The sequence below is a fragment of the Paroedura picta genome, chromosome 4, assembly GCF_049243985.1.
Source record: "Paroedura picta isolate Pp20150507F chromosome 4, Ppicta_v3.0, whole genome shotgun sequence".
Taxonomy (NCBI): Eukaryota; Metazoa; Chordata; class Lepidosauria; order Squamata; family Gekkonidae; genus Paroedura; species Paroedura picta.
In genome coordinates, this window is record NC_135372.1 from 58,460,568 (window position 1) to 58,483,884 (window position 23,317).

Sequence of the window (23,317 nt, forward strand, 5' to 3'; positions counted from 1 at the left end):
TTGATCCTGTGTTGAGCAGGGGGTTGGACTACATGGCCTGTATGGCCCCTTCCAACTCTATGATTCTATGATTCTACTACCATCCCTAAATATGTCCATATTCTTCCAGGAAAACACAGAGGCAAAATAGGTACTGAGCCTTTCTGCTTTCTCTCTGTCCTCGTCTCCAAACAGATCTATTATCACATTTACATTATGTTTGCTCCTCACATATCTGAAGAAGCTTTTCTTGCTAAAGTGGGCTTCCGTGCCTACTCTCAGCTCGCTTCCAGCGTTAGCTGGATGACTGACCTACAGTGTCTAGTAAACTGCAGATACTCTTCTTTAAAAGTCTGTCCTTCCCTCTATTACTTGAACATTTCCTTTTTCTTTCTGAGCTTCTCCTGAAATTCTCATGCTACAATTTAGTTGGAATACTCATGGCTAGAGCATTCAATAGCTCTTGCTTCAGGAGAGCCCACCCATCACTTGCTCCTATCTCTTCCAGCATTTTTGTCCATGGGACATCATCATGTCTCTGAATTTATTAAAGTATGTCCTATGAGAGTCTAACATACACATCTGACTACAAACTTTCTTGGTACCCCATCTCAAAAGGAAAGGTCCTTACCTCCTTCACTCTATCCATTAGATCTTGTCTGTTGGTCAGCATTAAGTCAAGTATGGCTGAGTCTCTCGTAGGTTCTTCCAACATTTGATTAATACAATTGTCAGCAAGGCAGATCAGAAAGTTACACAACTCTGGACACTTAGCAGAGCTCGTTTCCCAGAACACATCAGGGATATTTACATCACCCATAATTACAAGGCCCTGATGATATTCTATCAAGCTGGTCAAGGAGGGCACCATCCACATCTGGTTAGGCGGTCTGTAGCAGACATCAACCACTATACTCTTTGTTTTTTCCTCCCTTATCTTCACCCAGATACTTTCCACCGGAATGTCACTCTCCTTCTCTAGGATTTCTTGACAAACAAGCCCTCTTCTCACATACAGCATCACTCCACCTCCTCCTTAATCTTTTCTGTTTTTTTAACATATATCCATCCACTGCTGCATTCCAGTCATGGGAATCATTCCACCAAGTCTCTGTAATGCCTAGTAAATCATCTCTCTCTGTCTGCAGGAGAAGTTTGAGCTCTTCCTTTTTATTTCTGATGCTTCAGGCATTGGTTTATAGGCATCTGAAGCCTCTTACCCTTGCTTCTGTTTGATCCAGGGCCATTGCTATTTTATCTTTTACAGTAGATCCCTGTGTTGGACATCTCCCTTCCCTTGTAGATTCTGTTTAAAGCTCTCCTGATGAATCTCCCTAGGTTCCTGCCAAACACATTCTTCCACAACTTGGATAAGTGAAGTCCATCCTGTACTAGCAGGCCTTCTTCTAGAAAACCTATCCCATGGTCTCACAATCCAAATCCCACATGCAGACAGTGGTTCACCTGCATTATCTTCAGCTCCTGACTCATTCCTCTTCCCCTGGCAGGCAGGATAAAAGAGAAAACCTCTTGTGCCCTCACTCTTTTTAGCCTCTTTATAGGTTTTTTATTATCAGTTTCAGCATCCACTACATAATACCTTTAACCTTGGCTCCTGGCAAGCAATATAACTCTCAAAATTGGGAGTCAGGCCTAACCACACGCTGTTCTCCATACCTCTCAGGAGAGCATCACTAATGATTTCCTTCAAGTGCCATTTCTTCCTGTCCCCTTGCCCTCTTCACTCTGTCTTTCAATTTTTTTTGGTTCCTCTTCTGCCCTTGATGCTGCTTCCATCTCCTCTGCAAGGGCTTGAAATCTATTCTTGAGCTCCAGTGATTCCAAGTGCCATCTTGCCTGACACCTTCAGGCTTGTGTTGCAGCAGTAAAGGGAGGCTCCATAGGGAATTCAACCCCACCCATTCTCTTTTGGACAGGCCTCTTCACTCATACACAGGTGTGCAAAGGTCCTCTCCATTAAATCCTCTCCTTCCTTGATTTTATGCAAGGTTTTAGTCCTCTCCTCCAGGCCCCTAATCTTCTCCTCAGAAACCCTATCAATTTACCCGTATGACAAGTATAGTCCATCTTGTCTTCAGGGAGGAAACCAAATATGGCACACTCCTTACAGGTGACTGGATGTGGACCTTGAGTATCTATCATTGTCTTCCAAAAATAGATTCTTTCACTCTAGAATCTTTCTTTAGGATAAAGTTGTTAGGATGATCTTGCCCTTCAGTTAGGCTCTTGCCCTTCAGTTTGCACCTCTGGCAAAGAGAAACCTTTAAGCTCACAGGGTCACAGCCCAGCACAGGGCTGGGTTTGTAATCCCTCAGTTGCACACCAGCCCCAGCACATACTTCCTCCATAGCAACAAATAAAAGCACTTAACAATATTTAACACAAAGGACACTCTATTCTTGGGAAACCGAACATATATTGTAAAAATAGGACTCTATGAATTAATTTTAAAATAATCCCCTAAAACTGGCCTAATGAGGACAGAATACAATCTGGAATGTTGAGGACAGCTGAGTGTCATTTAAAGGGGGGAGAACCAAAAGGGACCTGTTTAGGCGAGACCCCGATCATTTACAGAATCCTGAAGGGGGAGATTTCAGAATTGCCTCTGAAGCACCTGCACACTTCTGGGTCCCAGTTTGTATCAAATTTATATTCAACTGACTGCTCGGGCTAGGAATGGCTGTACCCTACTTTAGTTCAGAATTCCTGAGACTGGTGACTTATACACCTTAAGCAAGACTGCCCACACCTCTGGACAGTTTCCTCTACATTTTATGAATGACACCTCAAAACAGTAGAACAAAGTTTGAGTCCAGTGACACCTTGACCAATGAAGTTTTTTTTCAAGCACATGAAAGCTCATATCTTAAATAAAATTTGGTTGGGCTTAAAGGTGTCTCCGGACTCAAACTTTGGTCTGCGGCTTCAGACCAATATTGCTGCACACCGGAAACTAACCTCAGAAAATGTAACTGCCCCCCATGAAAAAGCCCAGCAAGTGGAAACTTTGCCCTTCAAAGCAAAGGAGAGGTCTGTTCCTCTCAGCTGGGCAACTTGATGCAATGACAAACACAGGTCCATGCCTCTGTGCTTTATACATGAATTGGCCCAGAGAGAGGGAAACAAATAAGTCTGGCCCTGCTTGCATCTAATTTGGCCCTTGCAAAAGCCTTCCCAGAGCAGCCAATATCTTGCTTTGTTTTGATGCCTTGAAAAGAGCTAACTGAACGGATTATATCAAAGACACACATTCATCAACGAAATGCTTGCTCGAGCAAATGAGATGGTGACCTCCTTATGACAAAGTGTCAGAAAAGCTTACTTAGACTTGTTTGGTTTAAAAGGCCTGTTAGAGAATGCTGAAAAGAAATCGGGTGCATTTCTTTCTCCAGCTGGGACTGAATGAAACATATAAATGGCTTGCACAACAGTTCCTGTACACAGAAATCTTTTAAATGGACAGGTTAATTCCTAAGAAATGGCAGTTTATGCAATGAAATAAAACAAAAACCAATAAACCCCAAGGAACATCGTTTTCTATGGGCCACATAATGCATTATTGCACCAATCTAGCAAGACAATTTTATGCAGCCAAGAACTGGCATGGAAATTATTCGACATCCACACTGCGTTGCTCATTCTTATTATGCAGGGCTTGTACATTATTAGATATAAAAATGGGGGTATGTAACTGCATTTTGACAACTATTATGTCTAAATAGGTCTTTGTGATCCTACATTAGGACATATTTTTAAACGTACATGTAGAATGTTTAAGCACACACAAAAAATGTAAAGTGTAGATGTCAAAAACATGGGTCTATAAGTAAATGTATCACATGTCTAAATTTTCCTCTGTGTAATGAATGAAATACAACTGAATTCCTCAAATAAAAATAAAAATTTACAGCAACTGTAATGAGTCCGATAATAACATGAGTCACCTCCTATCAATCTTGCATAAGTAGTTTTTTCCTCTTAAATGACTGTCTTCTTTCGTGGGTTGTTCTTTTAGTTTTGAGACTATTTGATAATAAACTAGCTAAGGTATATTCTTCTTTCTTGACAGTTTGCCAATCTTTTATTTTCCCTTGTTTATTCACCTTGCTCTCACAAGTTGTTGTCTATTTTCTTTCTTGAACTTAAATCATAATGAACATTTATTAGAAAGGTCAATGGTAAAGTTGATGGACTTAATCTTTCTCTACACTGAAACTATATTCTTAGCAAACTATCCTTTATATGTTTCCCACTTGCTTCTGAATTCTTCGGAGTGATTGTTTAAGCCATAAATAATTATGGATTCCATCTTTAGTATCCATTGTCTCTAATTTAACATTGCTTCCTTGAGGGTCAATAAACCAATCTGTTATCCAAGCCAGTACTGCTGCTTGCCTGTATAATGTAATGTCTGGAACTGCAAGGCCTCCATGGTTTTTATCATGTTCTAACACCTTGCATATTACACTTGACCTTTTCTCATTCCATATGAATTTAGTTAATACCCTTTGCCATGATTTTATGGTCATTTCCTTAATGTGAATTGGTAACATTTGAAATAAAAAGTTTAATTTTGGCAATATTTTAACTATTCATCCTAGCCAAAAAAAAAATCTTAGTTTTTTCCATTGCTTTATGTCTTCCATTATTTTTATACAAGTCATCTGGTCATTTGCTTTATAAAGTCTGTCACGTTGGTCCATTGTTTTTATTCCGTAATACTTCATTGGTTTTTTTGGTTTATCACACATCCCGTTAACATTTAAGGTAGTCTTCCTCTTCCTTCATCGTATTTAATGACATTATCTTAATATGGTTTTATATGCTTTGCAAACAGAATGCAATCCAAATCTATAAATTTGGTTTGTTGCATGTTTCATGGGAATATCAGGTTTTACCAAAATAACTATATCATCAGCGTAACTTTTTATTTCATTTCCCCTCCAGTTATTTATCTCAGCAATATTTTTATCTTTTCTTATGCTGATGGCCAATATTTACGATGCTAATATAAACAAATAAGATTAGGCACCTTTGATGGGTTCCTTTTCTGATTTCAATTTTCTCTGATAATGACCCATTTATTATATTATATATTGTTTTGTAAATACACTTTGCATTTACCTTAAATCCCCCCATTGTAAATATTTCAAAACTTCAATCAAAAATTTCCAACAAACACTGTCAAATGCTTTTTCAACATGTAAAAACAGCTTTTCACCTTTTTTTCTTTGAATATTCAACAGTTTTTAATATATACCTGATATTGTCTTTCATATATCTTTGGGGATTAATCTTGTCTGATCCTGATGTATCCCATCTGGGATAAAAAGGTAAAGGTAAAGGTATCCCCTGTGCAAGCACCGGGTCCTGTCTGACCCTTGGGGTGACGCCCTCTAGTGTTTTCATGGCAGACTCAATACGGGGTGGTTTGCCAGTGCCTTCCCCAGTCATTACCGTTTACCCCCTAGCAAGCTGGGTACTCATTTTACCAACCTCGGAAGGATGGAAGGCTGAGCCAACCTTGAGCCGGCTGCAGGGATTGAACTCCCAGCCTCATGGGCAGAGCTTTCAGACTGCATATCTGCTGCCTTACCACTCTGTGCCACAAGAGTCTCCTAAGAGGCTCCATCTGGGATACATCTTCTCAAATTTTTCACCATTATTCTAAAACATTTCTAATCCACATTTAATAAAGAAATTGGCCAATATGTCTATGGCAATAGTGGGTCATTTTCTTCTTTGTGTATCAAAGTAATGTTCGCTTCTTGCCAGCTGATATAAAACTTTTTTTTTCTTGGAGGTTGTTTGCCAGAAAAAGATATATATATATTATGTACTGTAGAATGGTGCCTTAACAAATTTCAAAATAGTAGTGTATTTTTTGTATTTTTTCCTTAATAAATAAAATATTTAACAACAAAAAAATAACATGACTGATTAACTGAGGACTTGAGAAATCCCAGGCACCAGTTAACCATGGCACCTGAAAATTTCATTGTGGCAACTAATATTTTCAGCAATAATTTTATTGTAGTGTCTTTTAGCAATCCTCAGAAGAAATACAAAGCTCATTTATTACTTCATATCAGAATGTATTATATAAAAATCGTGTGTTTGAATTTCTGGTTAATACTTGCTTGAAGCTGCTTTCTATAATAGTCCAATATTCAATAAGAATGTACATTTAGCTATAACCAAGCCAAATATATATCCAAGAACTAATTTACCAGTATTTTACAGATATAATCAGATCTTCAAAATATAACTGGGATTTCTGGCATACCAAAAAATGGGTCCTGAAAATCCTGCTCCCTATCCTATCACTCTCTTTCTGTCTCTCCACCCTAGCACTGTCTCTTCTGCTCCCTACCTCATCACTCTTTCTGCCCCCCCATATCCGTAAATCTCTCTTTTTTTTGGCCCCCCTGCCACAGCATTTTATTTTATTTTCTTAAAGGAGGGCCCATGAGACTGGCAGAGAAAATCTGAGTCCCCCCATTGCTGAGCCTGGGCAACTGTACCATCCACCTTCAAGGCTGACTGCAGTGTTAGTGGTGTCTAGGAATAACTTTGAGGCCAGAACAGCAGTTGGAAATGTTCCTGGAAGTTTGGAGGTGGGGCTTTAAAATCATACAATGCCTCAGAGTCCAGCCTTCAAATGAGCCATTTTTGCCTGCAGTTGGTAGGGAATGGTGCAGATGTGTCCCTCCTGGCCTATGGGTTATGGCCAGCCCTTACCAGCAACTGTTTGTATTCTGGGGCGCATTCAGGCAGACCAGCATCAGTCCTGCGAGTCTGGAAAGTGCAGGAAGATCTAAATAAATATTTACAGCCTGAAACTGTAAATAGAGAACAAGTAAATGTCTGGAGACACATAGTAACTGTAATGACTTATTGGCCCGGCAAATAATCTTGGCCTGGCAAATAAAAAAAACAGTATAAAAATCTTACTAAGGTCAAGACTGCTGTGCACAGAGAGTCTTCCTCTTAGGGTTGCCAGCTTCCCTGTGAGGCTCGCTACCCCACCTCCCTCATGTGGAGTCTGCTATGGGGAGAGAAAGGGAAGACGATTGGAAAATGCTTTGAGACACCTGAAGCCTGCTGGGTCACTGCAGCCCATTCCCAGTTCTCTCAGATCTCTCACAACCCCACATACCTCACAGGTTGACTATTGTGGAGAGACGAATGGAAAAGCGGTTTGTAAACCGCTTTGAGACTCCTTTGGGTAGTAAGCAATAGGGTACAAAATCCATTCTTCTAAGGAGCAACCATGAAAGAAGCATGTGGGCACATAACATTTTACCAACTGTGAAAACATGGGAGATAGAGGGAACAGGGTGGACACCTGTGTACTGTGACTACCCTATGTGTATTAGGGCAGAGGGGCATTTCGGTGAATGTGGTCTAATTCACACAAGAAGGGAAATGACGCAGAACTGGGAGGAATTGGTTGCCATGTAATCTTCCCCTAAGAAGAGTCTCCAGTCTGATTTTCACTTCACATATCTGAGGACATGGCTCTGGAAAGCTCATCTGTAACCACTATGCCACAATTCCCAAAGGTCAGTCCTCTCCCACACTCAACGAACATTCCACACCACAGGTTCTTGACACCCATATCTCCACACCCATGCCCTCATTTGCCACCATGCCACCACAACCTCCCACACAACACACACATTCAACCCCATGCCCTTACAGACTGGACAACTCCTCCCCTTCCTCTTCCCACTGCCAAGCTCTAGCACCCGTTGTATTCTTGGATACAACGGGCTTTGCCCCTAGTATCAATATAATATATGATACATATTCAATAACAATGAAAACACAATATATGAAAATACACTAGAATTGCAGCAAACCTATCTAATACACAAGGAGAATAAACAAAATCCAGCCCTTTCATTAATAAGGGCAAAAAGAAGTACACAATCTCTGATACATGTATGCTATGTGCTTTCTGGGTATGACACATGTTTCAAGGACACTTCCTCAGGCATACAATGTAGAAAAATTCTTTTGATATTCCAAAGTCAGTAAGTTGTCATGTTGGATATTCCTCCTGCTTGAAGCGATGTAGTTTAAAAACATCCAGTAGATAAACTGGCTATTGTGCTTTCATTGTTATTGAATATGCATAGTAAATTATATTGATATTATTTTGTGATGCTTTTTTGATCTTACTTTATAATTTTCATAGTGTTGTACTTTGTACTAACAGGTTTATTGCAGGAAAAAATGAAGCTCTGATGTGAAAAGCTGAAGCAGTCCTATAGCAAAAGCTCTCTGTCCACAGATGGAGTGAACTGCCACCTTTCACAGACTTCTGGGGAAAGGACGGCCCAAGAACTGGGTTTCAAAGGAGTTGGGTAGGATTTTTGAGCAGATACTCCAGTGTGAGATAACAGGTATCATAAAAGTCCACGTAGAGGAAGAATACTGCTACTGCTTATCTGAGGATCTAGATCTTAGGAATGTTTTGCACCCATGATGAAGTAAGCTATTTTCAATGGGGGAGTTTTCGTATGCCCAGTAGGATACATGATAAAGGCAGGGGCTGTCAAATGGAGAGAGATTGCTTTCCAAGGTCACCAATACACACAAGCTTGATGAATAAAGGCAGACTGGTAATATTAAAGATTTATGAAACATTCTTCAAAGTAACAAAGAAACATTCTTCAAAGTTCTGTTTCTTCTACCCCATTATTAATCCCCACAATTGCTTTTGTAATCAAAATCATTCTGGCCTAATTAAATTTACTATGATGAAACTAATAAGCATTGTCTTCCAGTTTAAAAATATTAGTACCACCAATTGCATTACTTTTTTCATGCAATGCATTAATCCAGCTGGCATCTTCTAGCTACTGTTATGGATCATCCTTGTTTCAGCAAGGCCATACAATGTTTCTAAAGGAAACAATCCAGCTATCATGGCAAAAGTATGCATGATTTCTTTAAACCTTCATACATTGAATTTCTGCTCACACATTCTATGACCGGGGATGAGCCAATGAGGGAGTTGGGGAGGAACCTAAGCACGTTTGTTCAGTATCTGAACATTCATTTGACCTGTACAAAGGTCTTGTAACTAAATGTGGCTCAAGTGTCATATGAAGTTTCTCCTCATTTTATGTACACAGGACTGGCATATTTGGAAAACAAGGATGAAGCTCTCCGTTTCTCTTAACTCTGCTATGACCTGATGTTTTCATAATCTTTGAGAACTTAAAGGGGGCAAACCTATCATTCTGTTAATGATAGGCTGTGGCTACAAATCAGAAGATTTAAATACACTAAAAATTATAACAGTTGTACAGATTAAATGAGAAAACCACTCAGAAGAACATTACCTTTTCTAAAGGACTTTCTACCCGTGGAATGCTGATCATAGGCATCTGGGCCAGATTGTCCATGTGAGAATGTTCATTTTCTCGTTGTCTGCCTCTAAAATTGTTTACCACACACACAACCTAGAAAGAGAAAATTAAATGTTACAAAATAATTGTACTGATTTGGTCCAGCAGTAATTTTCTGCCACCAGAAGTGAGGTGTGTGTGTGTGTGGGGGGGGGGGGTAACTTTCAGTGATTCTTCTTTCACACTGAGGACCCCTAATACACTCATGTTTTTTTTTTCTAACTCCAGAAGCAGCATAAAGGGAGGCTAGGCAACAATGCAAGAAGACAGGCAAGACAGTTTCATCCCTTGGATGCAATGCTTTCTGCTAGCAGAAAATTACCACTGGATACAATACAGTGTACTAAGATATAAATATTCTTAGTGTACACTTCTATACTGAATGAGATCTTTAAAGCATTTCTTAAAAAGTAACTTGCCACCTATAGTATTTAAGCTGATGCTTAAATGCTTTGAGATGGGGAGACTGGATTCTAAAAGTTTATAAATAAGAATGCATTGAGGTAGAAGGCCAAATAAGGCTTGTTGATTGCACTCTCCATGTGCAAGGCGACCTTCCATTATACAGATCCATTGAAATAAAACTATGAGTCAGGTAAATAGATTTTTTTACTATACAGCATTTTAAACATAAGCCAAAATCTGGCAATTCCTTGTGCATGCAGAAATTCAGTTATGACCCCCCACACCCCCATGACCCTTGCTCATGGTCTAAAGGAAGGCATGCTGTCACAAATATTCTCAGTTGGTTGACTGACATTCTATAATGTTTTGAATGGATGTTGAATGGGATGATCAGACCTGGGCTTGAAGGTATAATCCTTCATGATAATCCTTTCAGAGCTTCCCTGTTTAGTTCCATACGGGCTAAAGGATGTGAATGGAAGATGTTTCATGTGAAAATTCTCCAATGCAGCACATACTGGACTTTGTGTTTGCACAACTGTGTATTTGTATATATTTGTTGTTCATGTAAATCTCCTGCTTGTTGCTGAATGAAAAAAAAAACTAAGGTAGACTTGTTGGGGATGGACAGCCACTTAATGGCAGAGCATTTGCTCTGCATGCAGTAAGCCCTAGATTTATTCTCTGGGCAGGTGATGTGAATGATGTGGCTTGAGATCTTGAAGAAGTGCTACTAGTCAGCACTGACAATACTGACTCTGTAGGATCAATACCCTGAATCAGTACAAGGGAGCTTTATGTGTGTTCACAACCAAGTGCACATAAAAAAATAGAAATTTGCTTGTTAATGTACTTACCAAAAACACTGCTATAGAAATGCCTACTAGAAATCCTGCTATCACATCTGACCAGTGATTTCGATATTCTGCTACTCTGTTGATCCCAGTAAGAACAGCCATACACATTAATCCCAAGCAAAGGACTGGTTTTGCTAGCCTTGTTCCTCTGGATTTTATTGTGTTGGTGATATACATCTGATGGAGGAGAAACAGATACACAAAAACTGAGACTAGTATCACATTTTTCCTTAGGGGATGGAGAATATTGTTATTCAGATCAGAACAGGAAATCCCCACAGCTGAGAACCAGTATTCTAGTACTGGACTAGAATCTAAGAGACCTTGGTCTCTGCTACGGAAGTTTCCTAGCTAACCTTGGGCCAGTCACTTTCTCTCTGCCTAAACTACTTCACATGGTTGCTGTAAAGATAAAATGGAAAAGAGAAGGAGGTAAGCTGCTTTGTATTTCCCATTGAGGGGGGAAAGGTGGGGCATAAATGAAATGTAGAAATGCTGTTGTAACAATTTAAAAAATCAAGCGATGATCAGAAGTTTTAAAGCCCAAGCAATGATACTATGGATAATGCCTGACCTGTCCTGACATTTTCTTCTGAATGACAAAAGTCCCTGAGAACAACAGAGGAAATTATACCATCACTATCCATTCTTCAATGAAAGAAAAAGAAAGAAAGAGCACTTTCAGCAATATTGGAAAGGCAGCTTATTTCAACTGCTTGCATTTTCATATATAGTAGCTGAGGGCAATTAATGCTAATTAATCTCATTGTGTGAAAAGAAAGGAAGCAGAAGCTTTTCCAGATAAGTTCTACAAATCCTTTCTTTTTTTTTTACAAAAAAATCTTTGCTATCTAAATTCCCAGCAAGCCACAGTCTAGCAAGCATTCAGCAGGCCTTTTCTGTGGCTGCTCTCCAGCACGGCAATACACTGAGATCAATGGGATTGCTGCACACAATTGGGTGTGCTAATTTGTCAGACGTCTTTCTTTGCAATCCACTGACATGTATATATCAGATACAAGAATGAAAACACCACAAAGTCAATTCTGTTTCCAACTGGCGGCTTCCTGGTATCTATGAATGAAGTCTCAACTAACCTGCCAAGCCCACTTGATAAGAGACCACAGTAAGTCAAATGATCTAAAAGGTATAAATAAATTAATATTGTAGGTTGCAGCAAGTCTGCAAAAGATGGTGCTGTTATTGAAGGCATGAACTGAAACTTGACTTAAGGCCTCCCAAGTTCTTATTGAAAGACCTCTACTTATAATAATGCCATCCTATAGAAATTGTCACTATAAGCCATATCCAAGAGCCTCCTCATGTTGATATCCCACTGCATACTTGGCTGTTCTGTGTCACTTCAAAATTGAACAAACGAAAACGAGCCGGTATGAAGAATCAAAGCTGACCCAAAACTGACCCAAGCGGCATTCCTAATGTAATAAAGATTCTCATGGTGCAAATGTCCTTTGTATGTTCTTATTTATTGGTCTAAGTTTACAGCTGATTGGATTGGGTCAAGCCCAAACAATATTTACATAGTTATGCCCATTTTCAGAAAACAAGCCTTTCTTCAGTGGCTTGTCCCTAAATAAAGTAACATTTATATTCAAGAAGTTACATTTGAAAATTAATCTTGTTCTGCTTCTACATTTTAAAACATTTGTATACAGTTAGGCAGTATACTTAATAACATTGCTTTCATAGGGAATTTAAATCTGTTTCACATTTTTCCATAGTTTTCCTTGCATTTTTTTCCCTTTTACAAGTCCACCACATATGGAATTTTCCAGCATTTTCCTTAGTAGTTTTTGTCTGCTTTCTCAGTGTCCTTTGGGATTATATACCATCTGAATACATTTTGTGCCAATTTTCTCTTACTGCCTGGCTGTAAACTTGATTTATTTTTTCCCATAAGTTTTATTATTAATTTGATTTATTGGCCACCCTTCTCTGGCAGCAAACTCAGGGTAGCTATTATCAGTAAAAAAAACACCCCCACACATACATAGTAAATATAAATGCACCTGAGCTCCACAGTAAGGTGGGTTTCTGCTCCTGCCAGGGGGTAAGAGCTGGAAGGATGCGGGAGCCAACGGGAACTCCCAATCCCAGTGGGCAGCAGGAGCCATTTCAGTGGCGCATGGGTGCCACAAAAGGAAGGGGGCAAGAGTGAGGTTGGCACCTTATATGGGCTGCCAATGCTCGCTTGGCCTCTTCTCCCCCTCAGTGCTAGAAGCAGTTAACCCACCTAACCACCCTCCCTTAGAAAGCATTGTTAATATTAGTAAACCTTTACATGCTAATGGTTATGTGTTCAGTTTGTCATAGTCTGTGGTGGTGAAATGGGGCAGATCTTTGAGAGTAGGCTAAGCTTGTGTGCTGGCCTCCCTTGGTTAGGGGGCCCCCAAAAGGGGCTGTGTGGATGCTAAGCTTAGGTAAGCCAGCATTTCTGGGTAGTTGATGGAACTCTACAGAGGCGGACACCTGAAGGATTCACATCTGGTGGCCACCTGCCATGGGCCACCAGGCCAATAGGTCCCGAGCAGCGGGCGCTGGATTGTCTGGAAGCACGGTGAGGATAGTGCCTGATGACAGGGGTCTGCCTTGCAGTCGGCCAATCGCAAGAAGGCGGATCCTGCCCCATAAACACCTCACTCAATGGTTAATAAGGCTGTGGCCAATTTTATGCCCAAATAGCAGCTGTCCGTGACTTTCATAAGGTGTGTAAAACACCCAGGTGCAAGACAAAACCATTTCCAAATAACTATTCAAATTTTAAAACTTAATGCCCTATTAACTGTTCCAGCACTATCCACATGAGTCAGAATGATTCTGGATTAGATTTCATATCCAAATTTAGATGGGAAGGGAGTTGGAGAGAAAGGGGGGCCTTTCTGATGTCATTCTCTGCTTGGATTGGTCTTAATCTTATGCCTTGTGTATTTATGACAGGCTTGTATTGGGGACATAAACTGGGAGTTTGAACAGCTCAGTAAAATTCAGGGTGTAACACATAGACCATCTCTAATTATGGCTTCTTTCTTGTGTTAAAAAATCAATCAAAATGATTATAAATGATTGTGTGGGCATTCTTCCAGATGAAATGATTCAACTTTTACTGTTCTTTGTCTTGGGTTTTTAATCCAAGACCAGGTCTGCTGGTTGATAATATAATTCTTTATTTGGAATTGCTAATCCTCCTATCTTTTTCTCATCTTGCAGTATTTAAGCTTACTCTTGGTTTCTTATAATTCCAAGTAAATGTTTGTCTCTGCCATACTTTCAGTAGTCTTTTTTCCATAAGTATAGATCACATCTGAAATATTAAAAAATTAGTTTTGGCAGTTCACTCATTTTAATTGCAGAGATTCTCCATAATCATGATATTTTATTTTATTTCTTCATATAGATAAGTCTGCTCGTATTATTTTCCAAATCTTCTGGTAATTATTTTTTAAAAGATTACAATTTTGTTCAGACACATTTATTCCCAAATATTTAATGGGGTCATTGGTTACTGTGCATTCCATATCCTTATCCATTGTTCCTCTTAATATTTGTGAAACAGCCTAGTGGGTGGAATGTGTTCTGGATGTCTGAGTGGGAATAGGGCTAATCAGGGTGCAGCTCCCACCCCCCGTTCCGGGACTCTAGCCTCTTTGCTCTCAGATGCGCCTCAGTGCCTGGAGCCAGCAGCAGGAAATGGGAGATGGCCATGGATAAGGGGTTGTGCAGTCCCCTGAATCCCCATGTTGACAAGCTGGTAAGCAAGAAGCTTGTGATCTACCGCATCAAGCACTGCTGTGAAATCAAGCAACTCTAGCAGCACTGACCCATCTCAATCCAGCTATCACCAGAGATCATTTGTCAGGGCAACCAAAGCCATCTCCAACCCATAGCCAGGATGGAAACACAAATGGAATTGATCCCCAATGTTTCATCCGGGAATGCTAGCAGTTGGTCTACCTTTTTATCATCGGGGACCACTCAACGCTTGACAATTTTACTGAGGCCCGGTGGGGGGGGGGTAGTTTACTCCTCTACTCTCAACCACTGCCCTAACATTCTCTGACTCTGGTCGCTATGGTAATGTTTAAACATCCCTTCAAAATAAGATACAGACACACCACAACAATGAACATAAGGAACATTTTATTTTCATGGAAATTTTAACTCATGACAATGACAAATCAATGGGAACCCTGAGCTTGTTTCTCTGCAACGAGATAGTCCCATCTGGGAGTGATGGGAGACAATGACACCCGAAGTGTGTTGTAAAGGGCCGGGGGGATGAAGTAAAGGCCCGGGGGGGGGGGGAGAGAAGGCATCCTTCGTGGCCCACCTCCAATGAGTCGACGGACCACATGTGGTCCTCAGCCCACAGGTTGGGGATCGCTAGTCTACAGTGCCCCTTTCAAGCACCTTTCCAGAAATGTGAGGTGTGAAACACGGCAGTAACTGGCCAAGACCTGGGTGTCCAATGATGGCTTCTTCAGTAAGTGATGAACCACAGCCTTTTGAATTCCCTACAATAAAAGCTGAGATACATAGCCAACACTAAAATAATTCTGATATTGTGGTGTTTATAAATGTTGCTGTAAGAAAACAAGTTGTTGAGGAAGGAGGCATGTATAAGCCAGGATGTAGGAAGCGGATATAGCATGAGGATGTGTTGTTGTTGTTATGTGCGAAGTCGTGTCCGACCCATGGACAATGATCCTCCAGGCCTTCCTGTCCTCTACCATTCCCTGGAGTCCATTTAAGTTTGCACCGACTGCTTCAGTGACTCCATCCAGCCACCTCATTCTCTGTCGTCCCCTTCTTCTTTTGCCCTCGATCGCTCCCAGCATTAGGCTCTTCTCCAGGGAGTCCTTCCTTCTCATGAGGTGGCCAAAATATTTGAGTTTCATCTTCAGGATCTGGCCTTCTAAAGAGCAGTCAGGGCTGATCTCCTCTAGGACTGACCGGTTTGTTCGCCTTGCAGTCCAAGGGACTCGCAAGAGTCTTCTCCAGCACCAGAGTTCAAAAGCCTCAATTCTTTGACGCTCGGCCTTCCTTATGGTCCAACTTTCGCAGCCATACATTGCAACTGGGAAGACCATAGCCTTGACTAAACGCACTTTTGTTGGTAGGTTGATGTCTCTGCTTTTTAGGATGCTGTCTAGATTTGCCATAGCTTTCCTCCCCAGGAGCAAGCTTCTTTTAATTTCTTTGCTGCAGTCCCCATCTGCAGTGATCTTGGAGCCCAGGAAAATAAAATCTGTCACTATCTCCATTTCTTCCCCTTCTATTTGCCAGGAATTGAGAGGGCTGGATGCCATGATCTTTGTTTTCTTGATGTTGAGTTTCAAGCCAACTTTTGCACTCTCCTCCTTCACCCGCATCAACAGGCTCTTTAGTTCCTCTTCACTTTCTGCCATTAGAGTGTTATCATCTGCATATCTGAGGTTGTTGATATTTCTCCCTGCAATCTTGATCCCAATTTGTGACTCCTCTAATCCTGCATTTCTCATGATGTGCTCTGCATACAAGTTAAATAGGCAAGGCGACAGTATACAGCCTTGCCGAACTCCTTTCTCAATTTTGAACCAGTCAGTGATTCCATGTTCAATTCTCACTGTTGCTTCTTGACCTGCATATAAATTTCTCAAGAGACAAATAAGATGCTCTGGTATTCCTATCTCTTTAAGAACTTGCCACAATTTGTTGTGTTCCACACAATCAAAGGCTTTAGCATAGTCAATGAAGCAGAAGTAGACGTTCTTCTGGTACTCCCTAGCTTTCTCCATGATCCAGCATATGTTGGCAATTTGATCTCTAGTTCCTCTGCCTCTCCTAAATCCTGCCTGTACTTCTGGAAGTTCTCGGTCCACATATTGCTGGAGCCTAGCTTGTAGGATTTTGAGCATAACTTTGCTAGCATGAGAAATTAGTGCAATGCTGCGGTAGTTTGAACATTCTTTGGCATTGCCCTTCTTTGGGATTGGAATGTAAACTGACCTTTTCCAATCCTGTGGCCATTGTTGAGTTTTCCAAATTTGCTGGCATATTGAGTGTAGCACTTTTACTGCATCGTCCTTTAAGATTTTGAATAGTTCAACTGGAATGCTGTCACCACCACTAGCTTTATTGTTGCTCAGACTTCCTAAGGCCCATTTGACTTCACATTCCAGGATGTCTGGCTCCAGGTCAGTAACTACCCCATTGTGGTCATCAGGGATGTTAAGCTCGCTCTTGTATAGTTCTTCTGTATAATTTTGCCACCTTTGCTTAATCTCTTCTGCTTCTGTGAGGTCCCTACCATTTTGGTCCCTTATCATACCCATCTTTGCATGAAACGTTCTCTTCATATCTCCAATTTTCTTGAAAAGATCTCTGGTCCTCCCGATTCTATTGTTTTCTTCTATTTGTTTGCACTGTTCATTTAAGAAGGCATTCTTATCTCTTCTAGCTTTTCTCTGGAATTCTGCATTCAGTTGGGTGTATCTTTCTCTTTCTCCCTTGCCTTTCACTTCCCTTCTCTCCTTAGCTATTTGTAAAGCTTCCTCAGACAGCCATTTTGATTTCTTGCATGAGGATGTAGGGAAGTGTTATTTTGAGCTATTTAACCTTGCTGGAGCTTTTTAAATAAAAGGATCCTTAAACTTGGAACATAGGCTTTACTAAGTAAAACATAAATGACATCTAAGTTCTCAAGAGCTTAGCAAATCTTATTGATTTGGATCCTAAACATTGAGCACTTGAGGAAGGAAACTTTGCCACCATTGTATATCACTACAGCCCTCTACACCCTGCCCCAAAACTGTTCCTTCAGGTTAGTGAACCCAACATAACAATGTGAGGAGTAACCAGAGGAGAATATTGGCAGTCTTGCTCTCCTTCTCTGCAGATGGAAAAGCCACTCCATTGATGGAGCATGGACTGTTACTTTTATATAAAACTTGGGTTTTATATACAATCTTTTCTTTTTACAGTTCCCAATATTTTATATTACCAGTAAGTGATAGAATAAAATTTACTCCTCTTCAGGAACTCAAGGATATTATAATAGTGAGAAATCATATATATTTTACTTGATGAGAGTTCTCAATTTGAGAAGTAGTTTTTTTTTAGATGAATTTCACATCACTGGCACAATGTGCATAAAATCACATCACTGTATTCTAGACTGGATTTGATTTTGCAGTTTGCCAAACCTTCCTCTTCCTCAACACAAAAAATAGGAATAATTTCTAAGCTTTAAAAAAAAATGTTTCCAAATTACAAAAACAGAGATTTAAAACAATAAAACCAAGGATGCTTCCCCCACAGATAAGAAGGAGAACTAATCATAGATAAGTTAGCACAGCTAGAAGCTTGAATGGGTATTACTCTCAGATTTTACAGACCTCTGCTATCAGGAATTTCTGTCATCTTTTTCAGTGTAGCAACGTCTATCACTAAACATAATAGAGCTCACATTGACAACTCACTCCCTACCTGATTGGCCTTCCTTGGGAGTGTGCCACCAATACGGAGAGAACAATTTCCCATTGAGGGCCAATCAGTTCAAATTGTGTGCAGATAACTCACTCCCTACTTGATTGGCCCTCCCTGGGGGTGTTCTGCCAATAGGGAGAGAGTACTCTTCCAGTGAAGGCCAATCGTGGGGCTTATCTGCACTCTTCTTCATCTTCCTGCTGCTTGCCAGGTGAAAGAACTGCTGGCCTCTCTGAAAGGCCCTGCTGCTTGTAAGTTCCCCCATCCTCAGCCTCTTCCCTCCCTCAGTCTCCCCGAGGCAAAGGAGGGATGCCAACTGCTTCCTTTGCCTCGTGTGTTGGTCTCTGGTTTCAACTCTCTGCTGGAAGGCAACACAGATAAGCTGCCAGAAAGGCAGAGAGAATCAGTATTTCAAAAACTGGATGTCAAGGGACAGACAGAATGTAATGAATCCCTTAACTCAGTCCAGTGAGTCAAAGGTTCATTGAGGCAGTCCAAGAGCATCAGCAGAAGGAGCAAGTCACAGGTTGCATCCACAACCCAGGCCTCCCATAGTCAAGTTAATATAGGCAGTCAGCAGCCTCTCAGTTTTCACTCTGTGATGAACCCCAGTCTCCTGCAGTCAGCAACTGCTTGCTAATATGGTGTGGTGCATTTTAGACTGGAGCTCTCTTCTAGCACATAGCTGGCATTCCTTAATTGGCTCAGATGAGCCAGGTGGGCTGGCAAGGCAAGGAGCTGCAGGTGGATGCAGGGCAAAGGAAGGGGAGTTCCTACAACAATTTTGGAATCTAAGCTCTGGTTTGTCTGCAGCGCCATTCCCTCATGCTGGTCATAGCTCTTTGCCTGTTGAACATCTGGCTAGGCTAAGCTTAGTATCTGGGCTCACAACACCTCCCCGTGGTCCTGAGCTGGTCATTGGAACACTCTTTTCTCTCCCCCCTCCTTAGAGGGGCTGGGGAAATCCCACAGCCTTCCCCATCCAGCCTGGCCCTTGGGAGATGTGGAGGGATGGGAAGAAGGCAGCCTCCCTGCCACAGCCTTCCCTACCTGGCCAGGCCTTTGGGAGATGGGGTGGGTGTGAAAGAGGCAGACCATCATCCATGGACTACCTCAAGAAGCCTGGCCTTTGGGAGATGTCGAGGTGGGTGGAAAAGAGGCAGCCCAAGCCCTGTGACCTTCCCCACCCAGCTTGGCATTTGGGATATGTAAGGAAGGGGGCAGGAAGGAGGCAGCCTACTCACACAGCCTCCCCTGCCAGGCCTGCCCTTTGGGAGATGTGGTGGGTGAGAAGGAGGCAGCCCATCCCCCATGGACTTCCCCAAGCTGTCTGGCCTTTGGGAGATGTGGGGTGGTTGGGAAGCAGGCAGTCCACCCGCTCTGCAGCCTTCTTGTTCAAGCCTTTGGAAGATGTGAGGAGCAGAATGGTGGCAGAAAGGTGGGGACTGTTGTATGGGGGTGGGGGTAGAAGGGCCAGTGCCCCTGCAAAGCAGCTGTTTTCTCCAGGAGAACTGATGCCCTTCCTCCTCTCTTCCCTTCCCACTCTTTCTTTCTGTCTCTTTCATCTTCCTGAAGCCTTCCAGGCCCCCATCTGAAAGTTGGTAACCCAGCTGCCTGCATATGGAAGAGGAGACAGGAATCAAACCCAGCTCTTGAGATCAGAGTTTGCGAGCAGGGGAAGGAGGGCTCAAACCCAGGAAGGTCACATTGCAGGTGTATGTGCTAGTGCCCATTAAATTCCTGGGTGCTTCTAGTTTCTCATATAACTATTATAATCCACATAAAATGGAATCCAAAATACAAATGAATGCACTCTTTCTAAAATACAAAGAATCTTTTCTGTAAACTTAGCCAAAACCATTTTTAATAGTTATTTAACAATACCGCAATTTGTGGTGAAAACCACTAGAGGTCAGGAAAATCTTCACCATCACATATATTTGAAGCTTACAAATAAACTATCCATCTAAGAAAATTGCTTGTAGAAAATGAATTTGCAGTTTTGTTGAACAAGAATTATAGTTTTGTACTGAAGTGTATGCATTATTGGCACAATAATTTATCAACCAATACTGCTCCACAGAATAGTCAATAAACTACTGCTGAAAAGACAAGATTTTCTCAAGGACCCTTTGTTTCATCAATGCAACAGGTTAGCCTGCTTCAGAGGTTATGCGGTAGATGTAGTAGCTTTGCATGGTAAATAAGTTGTTAAAGGATGGTTGAGGCCATTTTTTTAGCTACGGCATATAACCGCTTCTTCTTCTAGAGTTCGGTGCCATTTAAATTCATTCTGAGCCACTGGGAACCCACTGTATGCCAACCTTGTGTCACATACAACGGATTCTAGACAAGAAATTCAGAATTTGCAGTGGATGTTGAGTTGAACATACAGCCCTAAGTAATGTCTGAAGCAGAATCTAGGTTGAAACTAGATGCTATTGGTAGATGCACAACTGTCTGCTGCTAAACAGCAATTAAACCTCCTCTTCCAGATCACCTAGGGATACTCAGCACAGAACATTACGGCATGGCAGCCAATGAAATGGAGCAGGGACAGAGGAACAATGGAAAAAACAGGATCCCAGGAGAAAAAGATGAGAAGGTTATCAGGCTGTTGATGTGGCAACTGCCATGTCTCTGCAATAATGTCTAGTTCATTTTACTTAATTTATTTGCTGTTCACCATGCCCAAGCCTGATGTTTTGCTGTAATTCATAAAGGAACTAGTCCTTGAAAAATTATGTCCCCTTCTTAAAGAATAAGGACTTTAATAATAATTTCCATTGCCAACAGTCTTTCATATATAGCTGCTGCCAAGGAGAATAATGACAAGTGAGACCCTGGAGCAGAGTCACAATTTATACCTGAGTACATCGCCAACTGGGAAAAATAGATTAATAGTAAGGCAAACCATGTTTTTAACTTTGGATAGAGCACAGAATCACAACCTACAATTGTCTCAGTGTAAACTAATATCGACTTAGTCCAGAGCAATTAATCATTGTCCAATGTCACAGACACATAAGCGGACAAAGGACAGAGAGGAGGTATATGTGTCCCTTAATCTTATTGCAGATGATGGATGGATTAACCCCATTGTGTCCACTTTGAGATGGCAACTAATTTTGGGGGGGGGGGAAATCCTGGGGAATCAGCTAAATATGTTTGGCCAGGAGTTGGGTTGGAGTGCTCCATTTCTTGAAGCTGGTTGGTACCAATGGGGAAAGTTATTTTTCAAGTGCCACAGAGCCCACTTATGATCACGAACGCAGCATGTGGGTAAGAGATGATTTCCTTCTCATATTTCCAAATCAAAATGCCACATGAGTCCCCATACGCAGTATTCAATGCAAATGCTGCTTACAAGGGGGCTAACACCATCCAGGGTCATTTCAGCCTGGAAGACCCCATGTATGGAGAAAGGTAGAAGATTCTTCCCCCAGTTCACAGTCTCTATGGTACTTCGAAAATGTTATCTAATCTAGCAATTTTTCTGTTGGCACAAAAGGAGGAGGAGAACAACCCCTTTGATGACTAAAAAGGTCGATGTGGATCATGAGAGCCATATTGGGAGAGAGGCTGTGATAAGGGAAGTGGTCAATATTGAGGGAAAAATTGGATGGATTGTCACCAATATCTGGGAATAGGTAATATAAATTAGGTAAGGAGAACCCTGATCCAACTATTCCCAATATCTGGGAATAGGTAATATAAATTAGGTAAGGAGAACCCTGATCCAACTCATGGTCTTGTGGAACTTGGCTCTGAGCTACATGTGTCTTCTACTATGGCCAACTCCCATACATAGCTGTGCCTACCTCAATGGGTATGTATTTCACATACCACTGCAAGGGATTCCATGATAATGCTTTGTGTATTTATATTCAGATTTTTTCCATCTAATGTGATGAACGCAATTAATAAAAGTGATATTCTATGCCAGATATTGGATTTTGTTCTGTTGTTTCAGAGCAACACAAATGCTATATGTGATCTACCAAGCAGACAAGGATTTTTCAGTCTGTGCCTTTACGTGACAGCCCCCACTGCCCCCCCCAAAAGACAATTCATGAAGTTCAAGGGGCTTTCTCCAGAAAGGAAGCATCAGCAAACACACACCTCTCTTTTTAACTTTGGCCCTTGTGCTCCCAAAGAAGGGACCCCCATCCGCTCCATTATATCCTATGGGACAGACTCTTCTTGGGATATAATGGAGATGGGGGCTTTCTCTTTGGGAGCACCTAGGATTGGACCCCATTATCCAAACTTTTTGAAATTTGGAGGGGAGTCACAGAAGAGCCTCCTGGAGGCTGTAACTTAAACCGCCACCCCCCAGGCCCTGGGAAAGTTAGAAAAGCCAAAATTCCTATTAAAGTCAAAGGCGCCATTGACTTTAATGGGCGCCAAAGCGAGGCAATCTGAGGTGGCTTAATCCAAAGCCGAATCAGTCCAAATTGGACCCTTAGTGCACATCCCCAGTTGCAACATCCCACTTTGTAGCCATAGGGTAAACTCAATATTTCCGTTTTGAACACTTTACAAAGTATGCATTTTTATTTAGAAATTTATCTATTTAGCTTACAGAATGGTACAAAGAGTGGGTGGCTGTGATGCAGAACAGGTGTTTAAAATCACAGAGTGCCCAATAAAGCCATAGCTCTTAAGGGATCATGGGGTATTATTTTTTTACACACCCACAGAGAAGTGATTCACACTTTGCAATGTTATTTTGCCATTTATACCTATACTAATAAAGAACGGGAGGGGGGAGGCCTTGAGTTTTTTGACATGCTGTGGACATGCTGTGCCAGACTCATACTCAGCACTCATACTCACACATACACTCATGCCAGATGTCCACTGTGTGTGCCTGAGATTGTACAGATTTCAGAGTATTTAAAGAATGTGTCTAACACTTTATGTACTCAGGTGTAAAAACCCACAACTGTTACATAAATTGTAAATCTAAGAATTGAATCTCTTGGTTGAAGCATACTCATGATTTCAGCCTCACTGATATGAAGCCTTCCCTGGGCTGGAGGAAAAGTAGTTTCATGATTGCATACTGTAACAAAACTGTATGCCTTTCCGCTGCTACTTGATGTAGCTGCAAAACTCAAAGAGTTAAGATGGAAACCCCCT

General features: G+C 41.3%; 1 protein-coding gene across 1 annotated transcript in view; it reads right to left on the bottom strand.

Moving 5' to 3' along the window:
* Nucleotides 1-23,317, bottom strand: part of PLPPR5 (phospholipid phosphatase related 5) — a 95,894-nt gene that overhangs the window by 14,977 nt on the left and 57,600 nt on the right. The window contains exons 4-5 of the mRNA XM_077332987.1: nt 10,688-10,864; nt 9,360-9,479 (exon numbers count right to left, since the gene is read on the bottom strand). Of these exons, the coding sequence (XP_077189102.1) occupies nt 9,360-9,479; nt 10,688-10,864 (297 nt within the window). The remainder of the gene's footprint in view (nt 1-9,359; nt 9,480-10,687; nt 10,865-23,317) is intronic.